At 31.4% G+C, this 19581-nt stretch overlaps 1 protein-coding gene across 1 annotated transcript; it reads right to left on the bottom strand.

Annotated features, from left to right (window-relative positions):
• Nucleotides 1-2433: 2433 nt before the first annotated feature.
• On the bottom strand, nucleotides 2434-4932 carry LOC110659706 (loganic acid O-methyltransferase). The gene is made up of 3 exons (XM_021817737.2): nucleotides 4744-4932; nucleotides 2948-3610; nucleotides 2434-2857 (listed from the first exon to the last, which is right to left on the bottom strand). Exons 1-3 carry the CDS (start codon nucleotides 4849-4851, stop codon nucleotides 2513-2515), a joined length of 1116 nt encoding a protein of 371 aa, XP_021673429.2. The 5' UTR covers nucleotides 4852-4932; the 3' UTR covers nucleotides 2434-2512.
• Nucleotides 4933-19581: the final 14649 nt, after the last annotated feature.

The raw sequence follows: 19581 nt of genomic DNA, 5'->3' as shown, positions 1-19581 counted from the left end.
AATATATAAACATATAGGTTCTATGTATTTAATAGATAAATAATATCATATTTATTGTGTCTTGAACCAAGTCTACAATAAAAAAAAATATTATTAAATTAATGTAATTAATTAAATTCATACTTATATGCAATTGTATGGATTCGTATAAGTAATAAATAGTGAGTAAAATATTGTTAATTACTAAAATTTATGTTAATTTTATTAATATCTAGACGATCGAAATAGATTAAATTTAAGAAATTAAAATTGAACTAAGGATGAAATTAACTAATAAAAGCAATGAAAATTTTGTGTATAAATTCAAATAAAAATGGCTAGGAATATTGATTTCACTTAACTCAATAATCAATTTTAATCAATTTTGTCTAATAATCAATTTTAACTACTCTTGCAAGTATAAATAGGGGTGAGCATTCAGTTCGAACCGAACCGAATCAAACCAAACTGAATTAAATTATAAAAGTCAAATTTTAAATTTTAGAAACCGAACCGAATTGAAATGGGTGAAAAATCGAATCAAATCGAACCGCTCTATTTCGGTTCGATTCAATTTAAATCGATAGGCTTTGATTTTTGATTGATTTTTTAATTTAGACTTGATTTTCAAGTTATTTGGTCTAATTTTGACTTTAGTTTGAACCTAATAAGCATTAATCAATGAAATTAAACAATTAATATATATATAAAATTAAATATAATTCTTAAATTTCCCTTAAAAATAAATCAATTCAAAAATTGATTCAGTTCGATTTGGTTCGATTTAAATATATAAATTAAGTTGGGTTTAACCGATTTTTTTCTCTTCAAAACCAAACCGAACTGAAATTATCGAAATTTTTATAATATAAAACCGAATCGATTGAATTTTAAAACCGAACCAATTGAACCGAATTGACTCGATTCGATTCGATTTTTCAGTTTGAACCGAATTCTGCTCAGCCCTAAGTGTAAATAATAAAAAAACATTTAATAATATCTTCCGGGTATCATCAAACCTTCTAATTAAAAATTAACCCCTATTTCCCAATAGAGAATTACTTAATTAATTAGAGCATTAAGAAAAAGACTATTTCAACAGAACCCTGTAGACCCAACTTTAGTTTTCACTCTTAATTAAAATCTATGATAGTTGTTATCAAATCAAACTCATAATCATGTTTTCCAACCATTGATTGTAAATCTAAAATCATTCAAGTATTTGGCCAAGATGCTCAAAAGCATTAAACTAAAAAATAATAATTATTAGCAAAGTAGAGAAAATTAAATCAAAATCTAGAGGTTAAATCAAGTTGAGCTACATCAAAATCCCTAGCTAAAATATTTAGCCACTCATTTTCTCAATTATCAACTCAAAATCAATAAAATTAAATCCAAACATCAAATTAACAAATGAGTTAAAATAAAAGAAAAGAAAGGAAAAGAATAAAAAGAATAAACACTAAGTGTGCTTGATAAAGAACCCTTACTCTAGCCTCCAAATGCTCCAAGAAAACCCTCTCAAATTTCTCGCTCTTTCTCCACAATGAAATTTTCTGGAGTGTTTGGGTGCGAAGAAACTCTGCAAAAAACGTCTTCTCCTCTTCTTCAGCTCAAATTTCTAATAACTCCACTCTTTTGGATCCTTCTCCCACTTTTGATGATATGTCAAATATCTATTGGGTGAAAAATAACCTCCCAAAGACCATCTTGTGGCCATCCATGCATATAAGAGGCAATCTCATGGTTGGCCATGCACCCTTCTTCCATTCTGCAAGAGGCTATGCTTGTTCCTTCAATATCACAGGCAACCATGAGAATCTTATGGCTGGCCATGAGATATTCTGTTCAAAATTAGACTTTCTCTAATTATTCACTCTTCTTTATAATTTTTTAAAAATAATAAATATGAATTAAAATGAAAGAAATTAACTTTTAGTTAAATAAAACTATAAAATGTAATTAAAATTAATTAAAAGACTAAATATTTACATGAATTAATATAATTAACTCTATAGAAATACTATATATCATAAATCAAGCAAATGTATATGTACATAGTTACTTTATTTTTAATTTAATTTATTTATACTTTATTTTTTTTACCATTAGATTAGACTTTATCAATACATGATCAATAGTATATATAGTTATTGATAAAGTAAAATTAAAAGGGATTGTAATTATCTAAATAAAAGAAACTATGCATTACTTTTTTTTTTAGTAAAGGATTAGGGTAATGAAAATTCGAATCTAACTCTATCAAGTAAGTAACATATCTATAACCATTAGATCAAATCAGATTGTGTTGCATGTATTACTAAACCACAATACAATACACATAAATTATTCTCTTTTATCTAATATTCTTAATAAATTTTATTTTATAAATAAAATTATGATAGCCTCATCATATAATAGCCTCGCATTTGTACCAACCCAAATACAATGGCATGATTATTGGCCATCCATATTGCATGGTCCACTTATTTATTTTTATATAAAAAAGCCAGAAAATTTTCTATTTTTAATATCATTTGCGTTGTAAGACACAGTGGGATTGAATTTTTTCCTTGTATGCTCTTTCCATCTGCTCAAAAACCTCCGGAAGTCTAAGCATTAACTGCTCGAATAATTCATTGACCACGTCACTTGGAAAGTGTTTGACGAACATTCCTTCCCAAGCTGCTCTTATGTGCCTCAAAAATTCTATCATGTCAACGTGCACGTCATCTGTTAACCAGGGTGCTGGATTTGTTAGTCCAATTGCTTCAATGTTGAAATATCCATTCTTTTCTACCACTGCAGCAAACTCCCCTGGAGGGGCAGCGTATAACGACAAGTTGAAGGAATCAATTTCTTCTTCTCTTATTAGTCCCTATAATAATAAAATCAAAGTTTAAATCTCTAAATTTCTGCACTTTAAAATATATATATATATATATATATATATATAGAAGGGACGTACCCTTTTAGCCATGTCGACAAGGATTGATTCCATAAGGTTGAACAATATTCCATTTGCTAGCTCAGAATAAGGCATCCCATCTGGGATACTTGGCATCACAACTATGAGCATTCCTCCAGGCACCATCTCTTTAGCCCTGGCATTCAAGAAATCGTTGAAGTCGTTAGCCCATTGTTTTGCATACGCTTTAAGAACTTCATCAGGGGCACTTGTGTAGTGAATTCTCCCTTTGTTCCATGCTGGAGAATTCTTGTCTTCCAGCTCCTCTGGCACCTTAGAGAGCCAGTAGAGTGAGTAATGGCATTGTACAACATGGAGAGAGGACTCAGGGAATAATCTCTTGTAGAAAGAACCAGGAACGCCAGCTGCGAAGTATTCCCTTTCCGGTGGGAGAGAGGTGAAGAGGGTATTGAAATCGTTTGAGGGTTGATCATTAAAGAAAACTTGAAATTCAGGCATTGCAGAAGTAGGGCATTGAGATTGGTACTTCCTTTTTATTATGTCTATAATTCCTTGCATAGAAGTAAAGGTGTTTGGACCAACAGCACATCCTAAATCTGCAAGAACAATTGTATTATTTGAAGTTGATAAGAAGGATTTTACGTCTAGCTTCTTGGTAATTTCGTCATCAATTATGTCCTTCACAACATTCGTAGCCAATCTCTGCCAATGAGACAAAAAAAAAAAAATCATCATCAATAGTAACATAACCAATATATTAGGATCATATCATATAATATAATTCGTCTCAACATATATCATAATGGCTTGCTCTGTTATTTATCTATATCATCTCTAATGATGTAAATTTCTTAATCAAATAGGAACTAAAAGGGTCTTGTCCTTCCCTTTTTTTCAAGGATATTTATTTTTCAATATGCAAAATCACAATGGTGGAAAGATTCAATTAAAGAAAATAATATTTTGAGTGAGCATATCACCCCGTCTAATTGGATACAAAATTAGAGACCCAATTGCTTTGATGTTAAAGCATCTTGAACTTCATTTCATGACGGATTTCTTTTCAAAAATCTGATTATAGCTTGACAAAATTGAAAGAACGATGAGTTAAAAATTAATTTGGCTTTATTCCACTTTAAGAGTAGACGGTGGTAGAAGAATTTCTCTTTATCAAATGTCGAAAGAGGAAACAAATTAATGGCAACCACATAGAGTATCCAAAGTCAACTTGTTTCCGAATCTAAGAAACTGTGTGAGAATCAATTATGGAGGAGAATCAACACCACCAATTGGATCAACTAGTTAAATAGGGCACATACGATGGACCATATTTATTGGCACTTGCATAAATTCTATTCAACTTTTCCAGCATGCTTCGACCGTTTAATTTATTAACTCTATTAATTTCTTGTAGCATAAATTTAGAAACTTTGTCTTTTTTAGTAGTATTTTGCATCAGGTTCTATCATTTGAGCTTTACAATGGTTGTATTCTAAAATTTTTTTAATAATGACTCTTTGACAAACCCAAGAAACTGTTACTGTTTAAATTTTAATGATACCCTAATTGATTTTTTTTTTTTTGGTGTGAACATCATTTCTATCATTCCATAACATTAACTTTCAAGTTGTGACACCACCATAATAAAGATTTTGTAAAGAAAAGAAGAATTTTTTTTTTAATTTTTGTGTGCATGCGCGCCCGACCTATATTTGCGCACAAGCACGTGTATTTATGGAGATAATGTGTGTATTAAGGCGATTTAGAAGAAGCAAAGTGTCATCAACTGCAGAAAACAATTAACAAGGAAATAGTTAGATTGCTCTGAAATAGACCTGATAAACGGAGTTTTTGAAGTAGCTGTTAGTTCCTAGTCCGCCTTTCACCTTGATGGGGCCATCGGCATCGTTCTTCAAGACTGATTCTCTCACCAATGCAGCCATTCTCGAGCGTGTGTCTCTTGCTTTTGTCTATATATACAACAAGATTTCTCGATGAGAGACTCTCAATCTTTGCACTCTTGAATGAGTAGATTGGAGCAGGAAGAAAAGGATTATATATATACATATATTGCACCATAATTGATGTATGGTGCGTGTTTAAATTATTAATTAATTAATTTGTTTAAATCAAAGGTCCAAGGGCTGATTGGGAAAGAAAGAGACGTGATTCATTATCATTTATTGATTGTGAAAAGAATACTAAAAATAAGTAATAGGGTAATGGCCGGTCGGTTATTGCAGGAAATGACCTTTAGGGAAGTGTAGGAATCTCTCTCTCTCTCTCTCTCTCTCTCTCTCTCTCTCTCTCTCTCTCACACACACACACACACACATATATATATATATATATATATATATATATATATATATATATCCCCCCAAATATAAATGCCATAATTCTATTTCTATATATGAAAGTTCACATGGAATTAAATTTTAGGTGGGCAAACGTATGGCTAATACTTTAATCAATAACATTTAAATATATAACTTTTAGAATTATTATTAAGTATTTTTCTTATTTAAACTCAATTTATTATAAATTTAAAATATATATATTGAGATTCTTTTATTAAATATATAAATATAAATATTTATATTTTAGATTCATCGTGAATCTAAGTAAATTTTGTCCTGCTGTGAATTGTGGCCAAACTAATGAGAGGGTATGTGGCAAGAATATCAAATTATTAGTGAAATGTAAATTTTATTAAAAAAAAATTCACACAAAAATATGGTAAAAGGGAAAAGAAAAAATAGTTTTAGAAGGTGAAAAATTTAAAAATATAGTTATAATTTCACATAGGATCTACATATAAATCTGGTAATATTTTATGAATAAAATACATGCCTTTCAAATCTCACTATAATTAATACCAATACTTAAGTTGTGTCTAATTAATGCCAATTAAAAATAAAAAATAAAACATATACTTGAAATCAAATTAAAGATTCAGATTTTTTTTTCTCCGTATCCTCCTAAAAAATAAAAGATCAAGAAAAATTTTCAAACTGCATATATAAATTGTCAGAACAAAAGCAGTGCAAGATGATCACCAGCTAATCATTAGAGGTGGTGCATATTATTATCATAAAGTCAAAATAAAATTTATCTTAAAGTTGGGATAATGGGATACCTGTTGCCATTTGCCAGCATGCATATACATGATAAGCTGCAAGTGACTTCATTCATATCATCATCATCTTCTTGCGAGAAACAAGTGGGAAAATGCATGACATTATATATTATTGGAATCCAAGAATTTATCCCAATTAACCACAAAGAAAGAAAGAAAATGATCGCAGATTAAGCACTTTAAAACCAGAAAGTAGAAATTAATGTCTGCGGGTAATGCATGCAGTAGTTCTCACCAAAAAGTGTGTGTGTGTGTGTATATATATATATATATATATATATATATATATATATATATATATATATATATATAACAGCCAAGATTGAGCCATGTCCTGTAATATATTGGGATGAAAATTGCTTTGCGTGCCATTATTATGGGTGGGTTAATACAGTAGCTTTAACATATTTCTTGGCTGGAAATATTTAACGTACGTGTAGTATTCCCCTTTGCAAAATGAAGAGCAGGAAAAACCAAAAGAAACAACATATAATTGAATAATATTATTATAAGTTATCTGATGTCTCAAAATATGTTTAAAAGGGGAGTGAATTGGACTCTAAAAATAATTTTTCAGTTCTTGCTCAAAACCTTTGAAAATTACAGCTTAGTTCAATCTAATTTTCTAATGTGAAATATGAATAATACAGCTCTATTGATAAGTTGATTCAAAGTTGGATCATAAGCAATCAGTATACTGATCTAACAGAATATATTGGCATTCAGTAGAAATTTCAGTAATCTAAATAAGTTCACAACACAGCAAACAGAGCAGTACACCAAATATATTAGTTGACAGCTAATAAAACAATAAGCAAATTAAATCAGATATCAGCAGATTCAGCAATAAACCAATTTTCTCAGTTTGCAGCAAGGTTAACAATAAATAGTATCAATTTTCATATCAAAAAAAAAAAAAAAAAAAAAAAAAAAACACTTCAATCAGAAAGTTAAAATGCATAAATGTAAAGAGTAAGGGTTGAGAAAATTGAACACTGAATTTTTATAGTGGTTCGGCTCAACTAGCCTACATCCACTCTCTCAAAGATCCCACTTTGAGTCTTCACTTCACTAATCTTCTCTTTTAAAGGCAAGAGACAAAAGCCCTTTACAAATCTTCTCACCAAAGTTTTTACAAGTAGCTTCACACTTCTACCAAGTGTTATCCCAAATACTTTTCACAATCAAGCTTCAATAGGTGCTTGAATGACCTCTCATAAATGATAATAAAGTGTTTAAAACTCAATCTCACTCAATATAACAGAATCTATAAAGAAGAGATGAGTAGGTAAGCCATTGATGAGCAATAAATACAATTTGAGAACTTTGAATGAAAGCTTTAGTGATCTTGAAAGGTTAGGAACAGTAGAGAGACTTTCATTTAGTGCAAAATGGTCAAGGATAGGTGTATTTATAGCTTTGGAACATTTCTGACCGTTTGAGAACTCATTTGAACGTTATAATTTCGAATTTCAAGAAAATAACCATTATTTTATCTTTTTCTGCGATGTTATGCAGAGTTGAGAAAGTTAGCATACCAGAAAAAGTAGCAAACCAGTTAGCATACCAAAACAAGTAGCAAATCAGTTAGCATACTAGGAAAACTTTTCTGCATAACTTTGAAAACTTTAAAACTTTACACCAAATCATAATCAAATGCTTTTAGGCCATTGATGATATTTTGAAAGAAAATACTTGAGGGATTAAAAATAAGTATTATTGGCTTCTACTCCTCAATTCTTTTCACAAGTAATCATAAAAGTTAAAACTAACTTTTATACTACATGTACCTTGAAATTTGATCTTCAATGCAGCTTTGGAAGGTAACCTTTTCTTCATTTATCTCATTTAATTCATCCTGTGTTATCTTAAAATGTCATCCTTTCTTTAAAGGCACGAATCCATCATGAATTCCTTGAGTCTTTTTCTTTGTTCTTTAAGAAGCACAATACTTAAAATAATGTTAGTTTGATTCTAGTTGAGTTTTGGTATCATCAAAATTTATGCTCCTTTGAGCTTGTGGGGTCAACAATCTCCCCCTTTTTAATGATGACAAAACTCAATTGAATCACCATGTAAGAATCAAGTGTGAGTATGTGTATGAATGTATATGTGTGAATAACTCCCCCTATGTATGTGCCTATATCAACACATATTAACAAATAACTTTCCCTTAATAATTTCAATGAAATATTCACAAGCATTTTCTGTTACAAGGAGTTGTAGGCAAGTGTGACTAAAATAACTAACTAGATATGCACAATATATTTTCATAAGCTATATCAACAATATATTAATCACAAGCTATATCAACAAGATCACTCATTCATTTCTGATAAGTTATATTAACAAGCTATATCAACAAGATCACTCATTCATTCAATCATTTCTCATAAGTTATATCAACAAACTATATCAACAAGATCACCCATTCATTTCTCCTCCTTTTTGTCAGCATCAAAAAAATATGGGAGAAAACCTGCACATGTTTATAAATCAAAATTCAGTTTAAGTGCAGTGAACAAAATAGTTAAAACAGTAGATAATATAGCAAACTAATTAAAGTCCAGAAAACTAAAAATATCAAACAGAGTAGCAAACTAAGAGACAGACTGTCAGACAAAATTAAAATCAGTAAACATCCAGTATGGGGATTTATCCTTTCAGCCTAGAGCTTCTTCTGATTTGTCTTGGAGTAACCATCTTCACCCTTTTTAGCTTAATAGGTTTATCACTCAAAGTTTGAAGGATTTCAGCAGCCATTACAGTTCCAGGTGTTAAGGGAACAATAGGGCCAGCAACAACTCAGATGCAGCAGTAGTACTGGATTCTGTAGTAGGCTTTTTGCCAGTTTTAGCCTTTTTACCAGATGGTTTACCAATTTCCTCTTTCTGCTTGCTTCTTTGTTCCTCTTTAGCTGTTTTTGCCTTTCCTTTTGTAGGTGCAGTAGGAGCAGGAGTCTGTGGTTCCGGCTCAAAATCAGAGTCACTCATGTCCTTTCCATTTCCTTCTTTGCTGTCTCCTTTTCTATTTCTATCATCGGAATCTTCTTCCTCTTTTTCAGTTTCTTCTTCTTCCTCTTCTTCCTCTTCCTCTTCTTCTTGTTCTGTTTCCTTTTCTTCTTCTTCTTTTTCAGTTTCTTCTTCTTCTTCTTCCTCTTCTTCCTTTTCTTTTTCTGTTTGTGGAACAGAACCAGTAGCAGCAGCCTTACTGGTTTCTCCAGCTTCAGTACTTGAAATACCCAAATGAACTTTGATTTTGAATAGTTCTTTCACAATTTTATACATTAACATCAAAGTTCCATCAATCTTAGAATCAAGTGCATTCATAAGAACAGTTTGAAAAGATTTAAATTTCTGTATTTCTCCAAATTCAATCTCAACAAATTGCCTTAAATTATTCACTTCTTCCATAATTTCTTCAACATTAAAAGCACCACTTGCACTGTCCTTAGAACTAACACCTTGTTCAAACCTTAGTTTTCTGCCATTATCATCTTTCTGCAGACTTGTAATTGGGATCATATTTGTTCTAAGTTTCTCAATTTCTAGCGTATCCCAAAGTCTCTAAATAGGCCATTAAGAAGATGGGCATAGGGAAGTTTGTAAGGTGGTTTCCACTTTATAATTTGCTTCAGCATAAAGTAGGCAAGATTAAACTCAATTTCATTCACAATGTGCCAAATTATGCAGAGATCAAGTGTGCTTAAATAGTTTGGACTACTAGTACTAGGATTCAGCACATAGATGATAAAGCTATGAAGGATTTTGATGTGTTGGTGAGCATGGGTAATGCTAGTCTTATCTTTCACTTCTCCGTTAAACACTTCAGCCTCAAAATCTCTTTTATTGAACCCGTCAATAGCAAATACTTCTTTATGAGAACAGATTCTATTCCCACTGTTTGGGATGCCTAGGGCTTTTGCTAACCTTTCTACTGTCACCTCATAGACTTTTCCTTTTATTTTAACCTTAAAAGATTCATCTCTTTCAGCATCATCACCTCTTAAATTTCTATAAAATTCTTAAACTAAGTCCACATATACTCCTTCAGTGTTAGAGCATAATCTATCCTATTTTTGATATTCAAACAGAGACTATAAAGGAACAGAGACTTCATTAAAAGCAGGCCAGTGAATGTACCTTGGTTCATGAATGGCCCTTTCCATATGCGCAATTGGAGCTTTTGAAGTCTTCTTCTTCTTGGAACCTTTTTCTTGGACAGGCTCATTGGTCCTTTTCCTGGACTTTTCTTTTGATTTTCCAATTACCAGAGGAACTTCTCTCTATGAAGGAGGTGATGCAGGGACACTAGCATCAGTAGAGTCTGAAGATGATGAGGGTGTGGTGACCTTTTCTTTGCCTTTTCCTTTTGACTGTGCCATGACCAAACCAGAAGAAAATTGGCAGTAGGGATAGAGAAAGCTAGGTTCACAAAATGAACAATGTGAGCAGTCAACGTATAACCATTAGAAGCATATCAACACATTTTTAACACAATGTTATGTATTATTAAAAAAATTTTAGGACTGACAGTAAGAAATATTCGGGTTTTTGAGAATCAACAATAACAAATTTATGATTTTGTCATATAGCGCACTTTGGTGTAATGTGAATACTCAAAATAGGAAAATCCATCAAATAATTTTCAAGAGTGAGAGACAAAAGCGAAATAAACAAAACAAATAACAAGAAGATGTAAAACACATTTCCATCAATGTTTCGAAATCAATACCTGATACTTGTAGAGAGAGAATACGAATCGATGACGACAGGAGAGAATGCATTAAAAAAAAAAAAACCCAATGTGAATCAATTTTAATAATTTCTTTCGGCAGATTGAGAGAGATAACGGGGAACGAATGTGAAAGATTTAGGGATTTTCTGATTCAAAGAATGCAGAATGATAGCTTTGATTTAGAGCCAATGGGTTTTGAAAATTTTAAAGAGGACGAAGGGAGATGATCGTTGAGAGGGTTGTGAGTGAAATGGGTTGACAATGGAGAGAGAATGCATTTGATCGAGTTTCGGGAGGCGATGCGTCAGAAAAGAGAAGAAATTTTGAATTTTAAACTTGAAAAGACATAAATGGAGATTTTGCAGAGTAATGGATACCGTGTACCAGTGGAGAAGCAGAGAAGACTGATGGTTCTGCAAAAAAAAATTTTGAGTCCCACGCTAGTTAATATGTAAAAAGTCTATTTTGCCCTTAAAACACATAATGATGCAATGCTTTAAATAGAGGGGTATTTAAGTAATGTGCCTTTTAAAAATACAGAATAGGCACTCAGAAAATAAAAATAATCTTAGAATTTCAGTACAATCAAACCTGACTACCAGTTTGCCAACGAAGAATTAGGAGCAGTGGTAAAGCACTTAGCAAACAAGAAAATTAGCAAACAGATTAGTATGCCACTGCAATCAAATTCTGCAAAATACTATTCACATCAGATCAGACCCAGAAATTTTCAAATTGCACCAGAAATATCAGAACACATTTTTAACACCACAAACCAACATATGTCACTTCATTTTCATATAGGAACATGAGAATGCATCAAAAGTTAAGCAAGAGCATCAGTCATACCAAGTTCTCTTCTTATTTTGCAAAAAGTTTCCTCATTAAGTGGCTTTGTAAAAATGTCAGCAAGCTGTTTATCAGATGGGAAAAATTCAATTTGAATATCACCATTTTGAATATGATCCCTAATAAAATGATGTCCAATTTCAATATGCTTGCTTCTAGAGTGTTGGACAGGATTTTTTAACAAGTTTATAGCACTAGTATTGTCACATCTTATGGAAATATAATCAAATTTAATTTTAAAATCTTTATGCTGTTGTTTCATCCATAAAATTTGTGCAACACAACTTCCAGCTGCAATATATTCAGCTTCTGCTGTGGAAAGTGCAACTGAAGTTTTTTTTTTACTATGCCATGAAACTAATGCATGACCTAGAAATTAACAAGTTCCAGAAGTGCTTTTTCTGTCCAATACTACCAGCAAAATCTGAATCACTATAACCAATAAAATCAAATGATTCACATTTTGGATACCATAAGCCAATATTGTGTGTGCCAATGAGGTACTTAAAAATTCTTTTAACTGCTACAAGATGAGATTCTTTTGGACATGATTGAAATCTTGCACAAAAACATACACTGAAATGAATGTCTGGTCTAGATGCTGTCAAGTAGAGTAAAGAACCAATCATACCTCTATAGAGTTTATTATCTATCTCCTTACCTTTTTCATCTTTCTCTAATTTAACTATTGAGCTCATGGGGGTTTTAGTGCTTTTAATATTTTCCATTTTGAACTTCTTTAGCATATCCTTTATGTACTTTGACTGATTTATAAAAATTCTATCTTTCATTTGTTTGATTTGCAATCCAAGGAAGAAAGTAAGTTCACCCATCATACTCATTTCAAATTCACTTTTCATCATATTGGAAAATTTCTTACAAAGGGAATGGTTAATAGCACTAAAAATAATATTATCTACATAGATTTGCACAATAAGCATGTCTTTTCCTAGTTTTTTAATGAAAAGAGTAGTATCTACTTTTCCTCTTTTAAAATCATTTTGAAGCAAAAATTTACTAAGTCTCTTATACCATGCTTTAGGAGCTTGCTTTAAACCATAAAGAGCTTTAGTAAGCTTGTAAACATGATTTGGAAAATGAAGGTCTTCAAAACTAGGAGGTTGAGCCACATAAACTTCTTCATCAATATATCCATTTAAGAATGCACTTTTAATATCCATTTGATAAAGCATGAAATTCTTAAAACATGCAAACGTACACAACATTCTAATAGCTTCAATTCTAGCAACCGGAGCAAAGGTTTCATCAAAATCAATACCTTCCTCTTGGTTATATACTTGAGCTACTAGTTTAGCTTTATTCCTAATTACATGTCCTTTTTCATCCATCTTATTCCTAAACACCCATTTAGTTCCAATAATAGAATGCTTTTTAGGTTTAGGAACAAGTGTCCACACTTTATTTCTTTCAAATTGATTTAATTCCTCTTGCATAATAAGAAGCCAATTTTCATCATTTTGAGCATCATCATATGTTTTGGGTTCAAATTGAAAGACAAAAACAACATTATCAAAATATCTTCTAAGTTGAGCTCTTGTCATCATTCTTTGTGATGGACTATCAAGAATGTCATCTTTGGAATGATTTCTATGGTACCTCCATTCTTGTGGAATGTCTTGATGTTGAGGTTCCTCAATTTGTAATTCTTCCACATTTGGTTGGGAGTCTTCTTGAATTTCAACATTTGTGGAGCAAGGAAGTTCTTCTTCTTTGTCATTTTGATCATCCTCTACTAGTTATTTTGAATCAAACTCATCTTTATTTGAATTCTTTGAATTTAGAATCTGCTCAATTTCATAATCACAAGAATCTTTCCTTTGCAAGAAAGTGTTAGCATCATCAAAAAGTATATGCATTGATTCTTCCATGGTCAAGGTTTTTCTATTGAAAATCCTATATGCTTTGCTATTTGTTGAATAACCTAGAAATATTCCTTCACAAGATTTAGCATCAAATTTCTTGAGATTGCTGTCTTTGTTATTCAAAATGTAACATTTGCAACCAAAGACATGAAAATATGCAATATTAGGTTTTTTTTCCTTTCCAAAGTTCATAAGAAGTTTTTTTTAAAATAGCTCTAATGGAAACTCTGTTCAGAATGTAGCATGTTATATTTATAGCTTCTGTCTAGAAATATTTTGACAAACTATTTTCATTCAGCATTGTTCTTGCCATTTCTTACAAAGATCTATTTTTCCTTTCAATAACTCCATTTTGTTGTGGAGTTCTAGGAGCTGAAAAAGTATGATAAATACCATTTTGAGAACAGAAATTTTCAAATAAACTATTTTCAAATTCCTTCCCATGATCACTTCTCAAAAATGTAATTCAATAGCCTTTTTCATTTTGAATTCTTTTGCAAAAAGCTTCAAATATATCAAAGGTTTCATCTTTATGAGCAAGAAAAAAAGTCCATGTGAATCTTGAAAAATCATAAATAATTACAAATGTATATGTCTTGCCTCGTAGACTTCTAGGTGTGATTGGACGAAAAAGATCAAGATGTAATAACTCTAATGGTCTAGATGTAGTTACAACATTTTTTGATTTAAAAGATGATTTTGTATGCTTACCAAGTGCAAATACTTTGCATTGAAACTCTTTTTCAAATCTTAACTTTGGAAGGCCTCTAACGAGATTTCTTTTAGAGAGTTTAGCAAGTGTACTCATGCTAGCATGTCCTAATTTTTTATGCCATAACCATGCACTATCATCTGAAGTCATAAAGCATGTTTCACAATTTTCTTCAAGACTTGTTAAATCAAGTAGGTAAATATTATCTATTCTAGCACCAGCAAACATAGCATTATTTACATGAATCTCACAGTGTGTAGAAGTAAAAATGACTTTAAAACCATTATCACACAGTTGACTAACATTTAAAAGATTATATTTTAATCCTTGTACTAATGCAACATTTTCAATGCAAGGGTTTTTACCAATAGTTCCACATTCAATAATTTTAACTTTACTTTTATCGCTAAATTTGACATAACCTTCTTCTATCAAAGTAAAAGAGGAGAATTTGCCTTTATTTCCTGTCATGTGCCTAGAGCAGCCACTATCTATGTATCAGTGTTCTATTTCTAGCATATTCCTTAGGCAGACCTGAAATCAGTTAATTGTCTTTAGGTACCCAAGCAACTTTAAATCCTTTTATGTTAGTAATATTAGGTATGGTTCCTTTAGGCACCCATACTTTCTTTGCCTTAAATGTTCCTTTCCTAATAAGACAAGCATTAATCATATAACTTTTATGATTACAGTAAAAACATGTAATATTTGGTTGAGAAGAAGATGAAGCTTTAACAAAATAATGTTTGTATTTTCCATATTTCATAAATCCATCATAACCAATTCCAAATTTTTCATTTGTAGATCTTTGATTCCCAAGAAGTATATCAAGTGTTTCTTTTCCTTTTGTAAATTTAGTTAAATCTCTTGTCAAAGATTCAACTTTTGCTTCAAGAATTCTGTTTTTCTCAAGAAGTTGTTCACACACTTCTTTCGATCTTTGAAGTTCATTATTAACTTCCTTAAATAATTTCATTTGAGATTTGTAAAATTCATTTTCCTTTGAAGCCATACTCAAAGAAATATTTTCTGATCTTAAAGCACAATTTTCATGAATCAAAATTTTGCATTTCTTTTTAAAATATCTATATTTATCATATGTCTTTACAAATGCAAGTTCTAACTCATCAATATTAGAAGGTTCAAGATTTACCTCATTTTCACTATCTTCAATGTGTGAGCTTTCACCTTTTTCTTCAATTGCCATCATACAAGTGTTTGCAGCTTCTTTGTCACTTGTGTCATCATTTGATGAAGAGTCACTATCACTCCATGTTGCCGCCATTGCCTTTTTACTTTTATCCTTTTTAAACTTGTTTTTCTTCTTCAATGTAGGACACTTTGGCTTAATGTGGCCTAGTTTGTTACACTTATAACAAACTATTTCACTTGAATGATTTGGAGTCTTTGGAGCATATTTCTTTATGAACTTCTTGTATTTGCTTTCGCCTTTTTTAAATGCTCTTTTGAATCTCTTGACTATCATAGCCATATCTTCATCATCATCACTTGAAGCACTTGAGTCATCACTTGAACTAGCTTTGAAAGCAATACTTTTCTTTTTCTCATCTACCTTTTCGGATATGAAGGCTATACCTTTCTTTTTCTTTTGATCACCTTCTTTCTCATCTTTCTTGTAGATCATCTCATGTGTAATGAGAGAACCAATTAGCTCATCATAGCTATACTTTTTGAAATCCTTAGTGTCTTGAATAACAGTGGTCTTTGCTTCCCATGTCTTTGAAAGAGATCTCAAAATTTTCTTTACGAGTTCTTATTTCTCAAATCTCTTTCCAAGAGCTTTAAGAAGATTGACAAGATCTATAAATCTGGTACTCATTTCAGCAATAGTTTCACCAGGTTTCATCTCAAATAACTCATAATCATGGATGAGGAGGTTTGCCTTTGACTCTTTCACCACATCAGTTCCTTCATATGTGACTTCCAGTTTGTCCCATATTTCTTTTGTAGTTTGACACCCTGAAATACGATTATACTCATTAATATCAAGAGCACAATGAAGAATTTTAATAGCTTTGGCATTTGTAGAAATTTTCTTCCAATCATTATCATCAAATTCAACTTCAGCTTTGAAATTTGCACAGTTCCTTCACTGGTTTTATAAGGAATATAAGAACCATCTTTAATTATTCTCCAAACATCAATATCAACAGATTGTATAAAGTTTCTCATTCTAGTTTTCCAAAAAGAGTAATTTGTGCCATTAAAAAGTGGTGGTCTAATGATTGAATAACCTTCAGCTAAAGGAGCAGGTATACCAGCTGAGTTTCTAGATGAACCAGTCATGTGTATGGATCACTATAAGGTGTTTAATCCTTAAGCAAGAGAGACGGGCTCTGATACCAAATTGATGTCTCAAAATATGTCCAAGAGGGGGGTGAATTGGACTCTAAAAATAATTTTTCGGTTCTTGCTCAAAACCTTTAAAAAATTACAGGTTAGTTCAACCTAATTTTCTAATGTGAAATATGAACAATACAGCTCTATTGATAAGTTGATTCAAAGTTGGGTCATAAGCAATCAGTACACTGATCTAGCAGAATATATTGGCATTCAGTAGAAATTTCAGTAATCTGAACAAGTTCACAACACAGCAAATAGAGCAGTACACCAAATATATTAGTTGACAACCAATAAAATAATAAGCAAATTAAATCAGATATCAGCAGATTCAACAATAAACTAATTTTCTCAGTTTGCAGCAAGGTTAACAATAAACAGTATCAATTTTCACATCAGCAAAAAAAAAAAAAAAAAACACTTCAATCAGAAAGTTAAAATGCATAAATGTAAAGAGTAAAGGTTGAGAAAATTGAACACTAAATTTTTATAATGGTGCGGCTCAACTAGCCTACATCCACTCTCTCAAAGATCCCAGTTTGAGTCTTCACTTCACTAATCTTCTCTTTTAAAGACAAGAGACAAAAGCCATTTACAAATCTTCTCACCAAAGCTTTTACAAGTAGCTTCACACTTCTACCAAGTGTTATCCCAAACACTTTTCACAATCAAGCTTCAATAGGTGCTTGAATGACCTCTCATAAATGATAATAAAGTGTTTAAAACTCAATCTCACTCAATACAATAGAATCTATAAAGAAGAGATGAGTAGGTAAGTCAATGATGAGCAATAAATACAATTTGAGCACTTTGAATGAAAGCTTTAATGATCTTGAAAGGTTAAGAATAATAGAGAGACTTTCATTTAGTGTAAAATGACCAAGGATAGGTGTATTTATAGCTTTGGAACATTTTTGACCATTTGAGAACTCATTTGAATATTACAATTTTGACTTTCAAGAAAATAGCCGTTAGTTTGTCTTTTTCTGCGATGTTGTGCGGAGTTGAGACAGTTAGCATACCAGAAAAAGTAGTAAACCAGTTAGCATACCAAAATCAAGTAGCAAACCAGTTAGCATACCGTGAAAACTTTTCTGCATAACTTTGAAAACTTTAAAACTTTACACTAAATCATAATCAAATGCTTTTAGGCCACTGATGATATTTTAAAAGAAAATACTTGAGGGATTTAAAATAAGTATCATTGGTTTCTACTCCTCAATTCTTTCCACAAGTAATTCTAAAAGTTAAAACTAAATTCTATACTACATGTACCTTCAAATTTAATCTTTAATGCAGTTTTGAAAAGTAACATTTTCTTCCTTTATCTCATTTGATTCGTCCTGTGTTATTTTAAAATGTCATCCTTTCTTTAAAGGCATGAATCCATCATGAATTCCTTGAGTCTTTTTCTTTGTTCTTTGAGAAGCACAATACTTAAAACAATGTTAGTTTGATTCTAGTTGAGTTTTGGTATCATCAAAATCTATGCTCCTTTAAGCTTGTGGGGTCAACATTATCAAAATGAATTATTGCAGATTATGCACGTAAGCAAAAATATATAGGATCTACAAATGGATCTCACTCCATTGTCTCTTTATAGTTCATGGCTAGTCCATGCTATTCATATAAGAATTCCTCTGTTTATTGGCAGTTCTAGTGACAATCGCTACATTTTCTATATGTCTTGTCATTTTGATGCAATCTATATTATATTCTAGAGCAATAATTTGGGAGAATATAACACAAAAGGAGTGGTTGGTGTTATAAAGTAGTAGTGCAACTGTTCAATACAGTGTTGTTGGCTTAGAAAAATTATATATATATTTTTTCGTTTTCTATTTGAGAGAGACGGGGAGAGAGAGAGAGAGAGAGAGAGAGAGAGAGAGAGAGAGAGAAGAGAACATGACTGAATGTCCTGAAGGAAACTCTGAGGAAAAGAACTTAAATCTTTTGTTATATTTGCGTTTTTTTTTTTCTTTCGTGATGTTTGATGATGATATGAGGACTTGTTTATGTTTGTGAACATGCATGTAAATAAGGACCACAATATATATAAATCTTGATTGAAAAAGACATTCCCACTCGTTTAATTATCCAAATTAAATTTAAATTAGCATCATCACATAATATAATTGTTCTTCATGCTGTTTTTTAGCGGTGAGAAAGAAAAATGTCAGTTTCAACTTTAAGGACCACACTAGCCACTAGTACTAACCACACTAGCTACTCCTAACTTCCCAAAGGAAAATTCTTACATTGAACTAACAGCTCAACATATAATCAAGTACTTACCTTGGAGTGTAGCATCTAGCAAACTCGATAGCATTTTTCCAAGAACTTTCAATATCACCCCAAAAAAAAAAAAATTCTTACATAAGTTGGTATGATCATTCTTCTTAATTTGTTACAAGAAGAAATATGATATCCTAAAGAAAGATTGATCATTAGCTATGAAATAATACGAATTTGTTTAGGTTTCCAACTTGCATATTATTAAAGATCGATGTGATTAACGGTGGAACGGTAGCTTTCTTGTTATACGATTAGTTTTATTTCATTTGTCATCACATGGGCAGTAGTAGCTAGGCATATAACGGGACCACCAGGTCTCTAAGAGGCTGGAGCTATTGTTTGAATTCTGAAATGTGGAAACTTGTCCTGTTTCTAGCTGCGCATTAGGCAAACAGCTACATGAATAAATGTTCAAGAAAGTTGACGACAACTACTACTATGCCTATGTTCTATATTTATATTAGAACTATAGCTAGACAAAGACATTGGAAAATAATCAAAGTAACAACCCATGAGAGAATCTTGAAATTGATAATCTCCAACTGCAACTTGTAATGCAAAAAATTAAGGATTCAAATTCTAGCAAAACAAAAAAGAAAAAAAAAATCTGAAGAAGCTAGTGGCCTAATGTTTTATATATCCATGGTATAGGGCACCTTCGGCCTTCTGCTTTAATTTTCAATATAATTTTTATGTG

Source organism: Hevea brasiliensis, chromosome 15, assembly GCF_030052815.1.
Source record: "Hevea brasiliensis isolate MT/VB/25A 57/8 chromosome 15, ASM3005281v1, whole genome shotgun sequence".
NCBI classification, from domain to species: Eukaryota; Viridiplantae; Streptophyta; class Magnoliopsida; order Malpighiales; family Euphorbiaceae; genus Hevea; species Hevea brasiliensis.
This window is presented reverse-complemented; position numbering and strand designations above follow the sequence as displayed.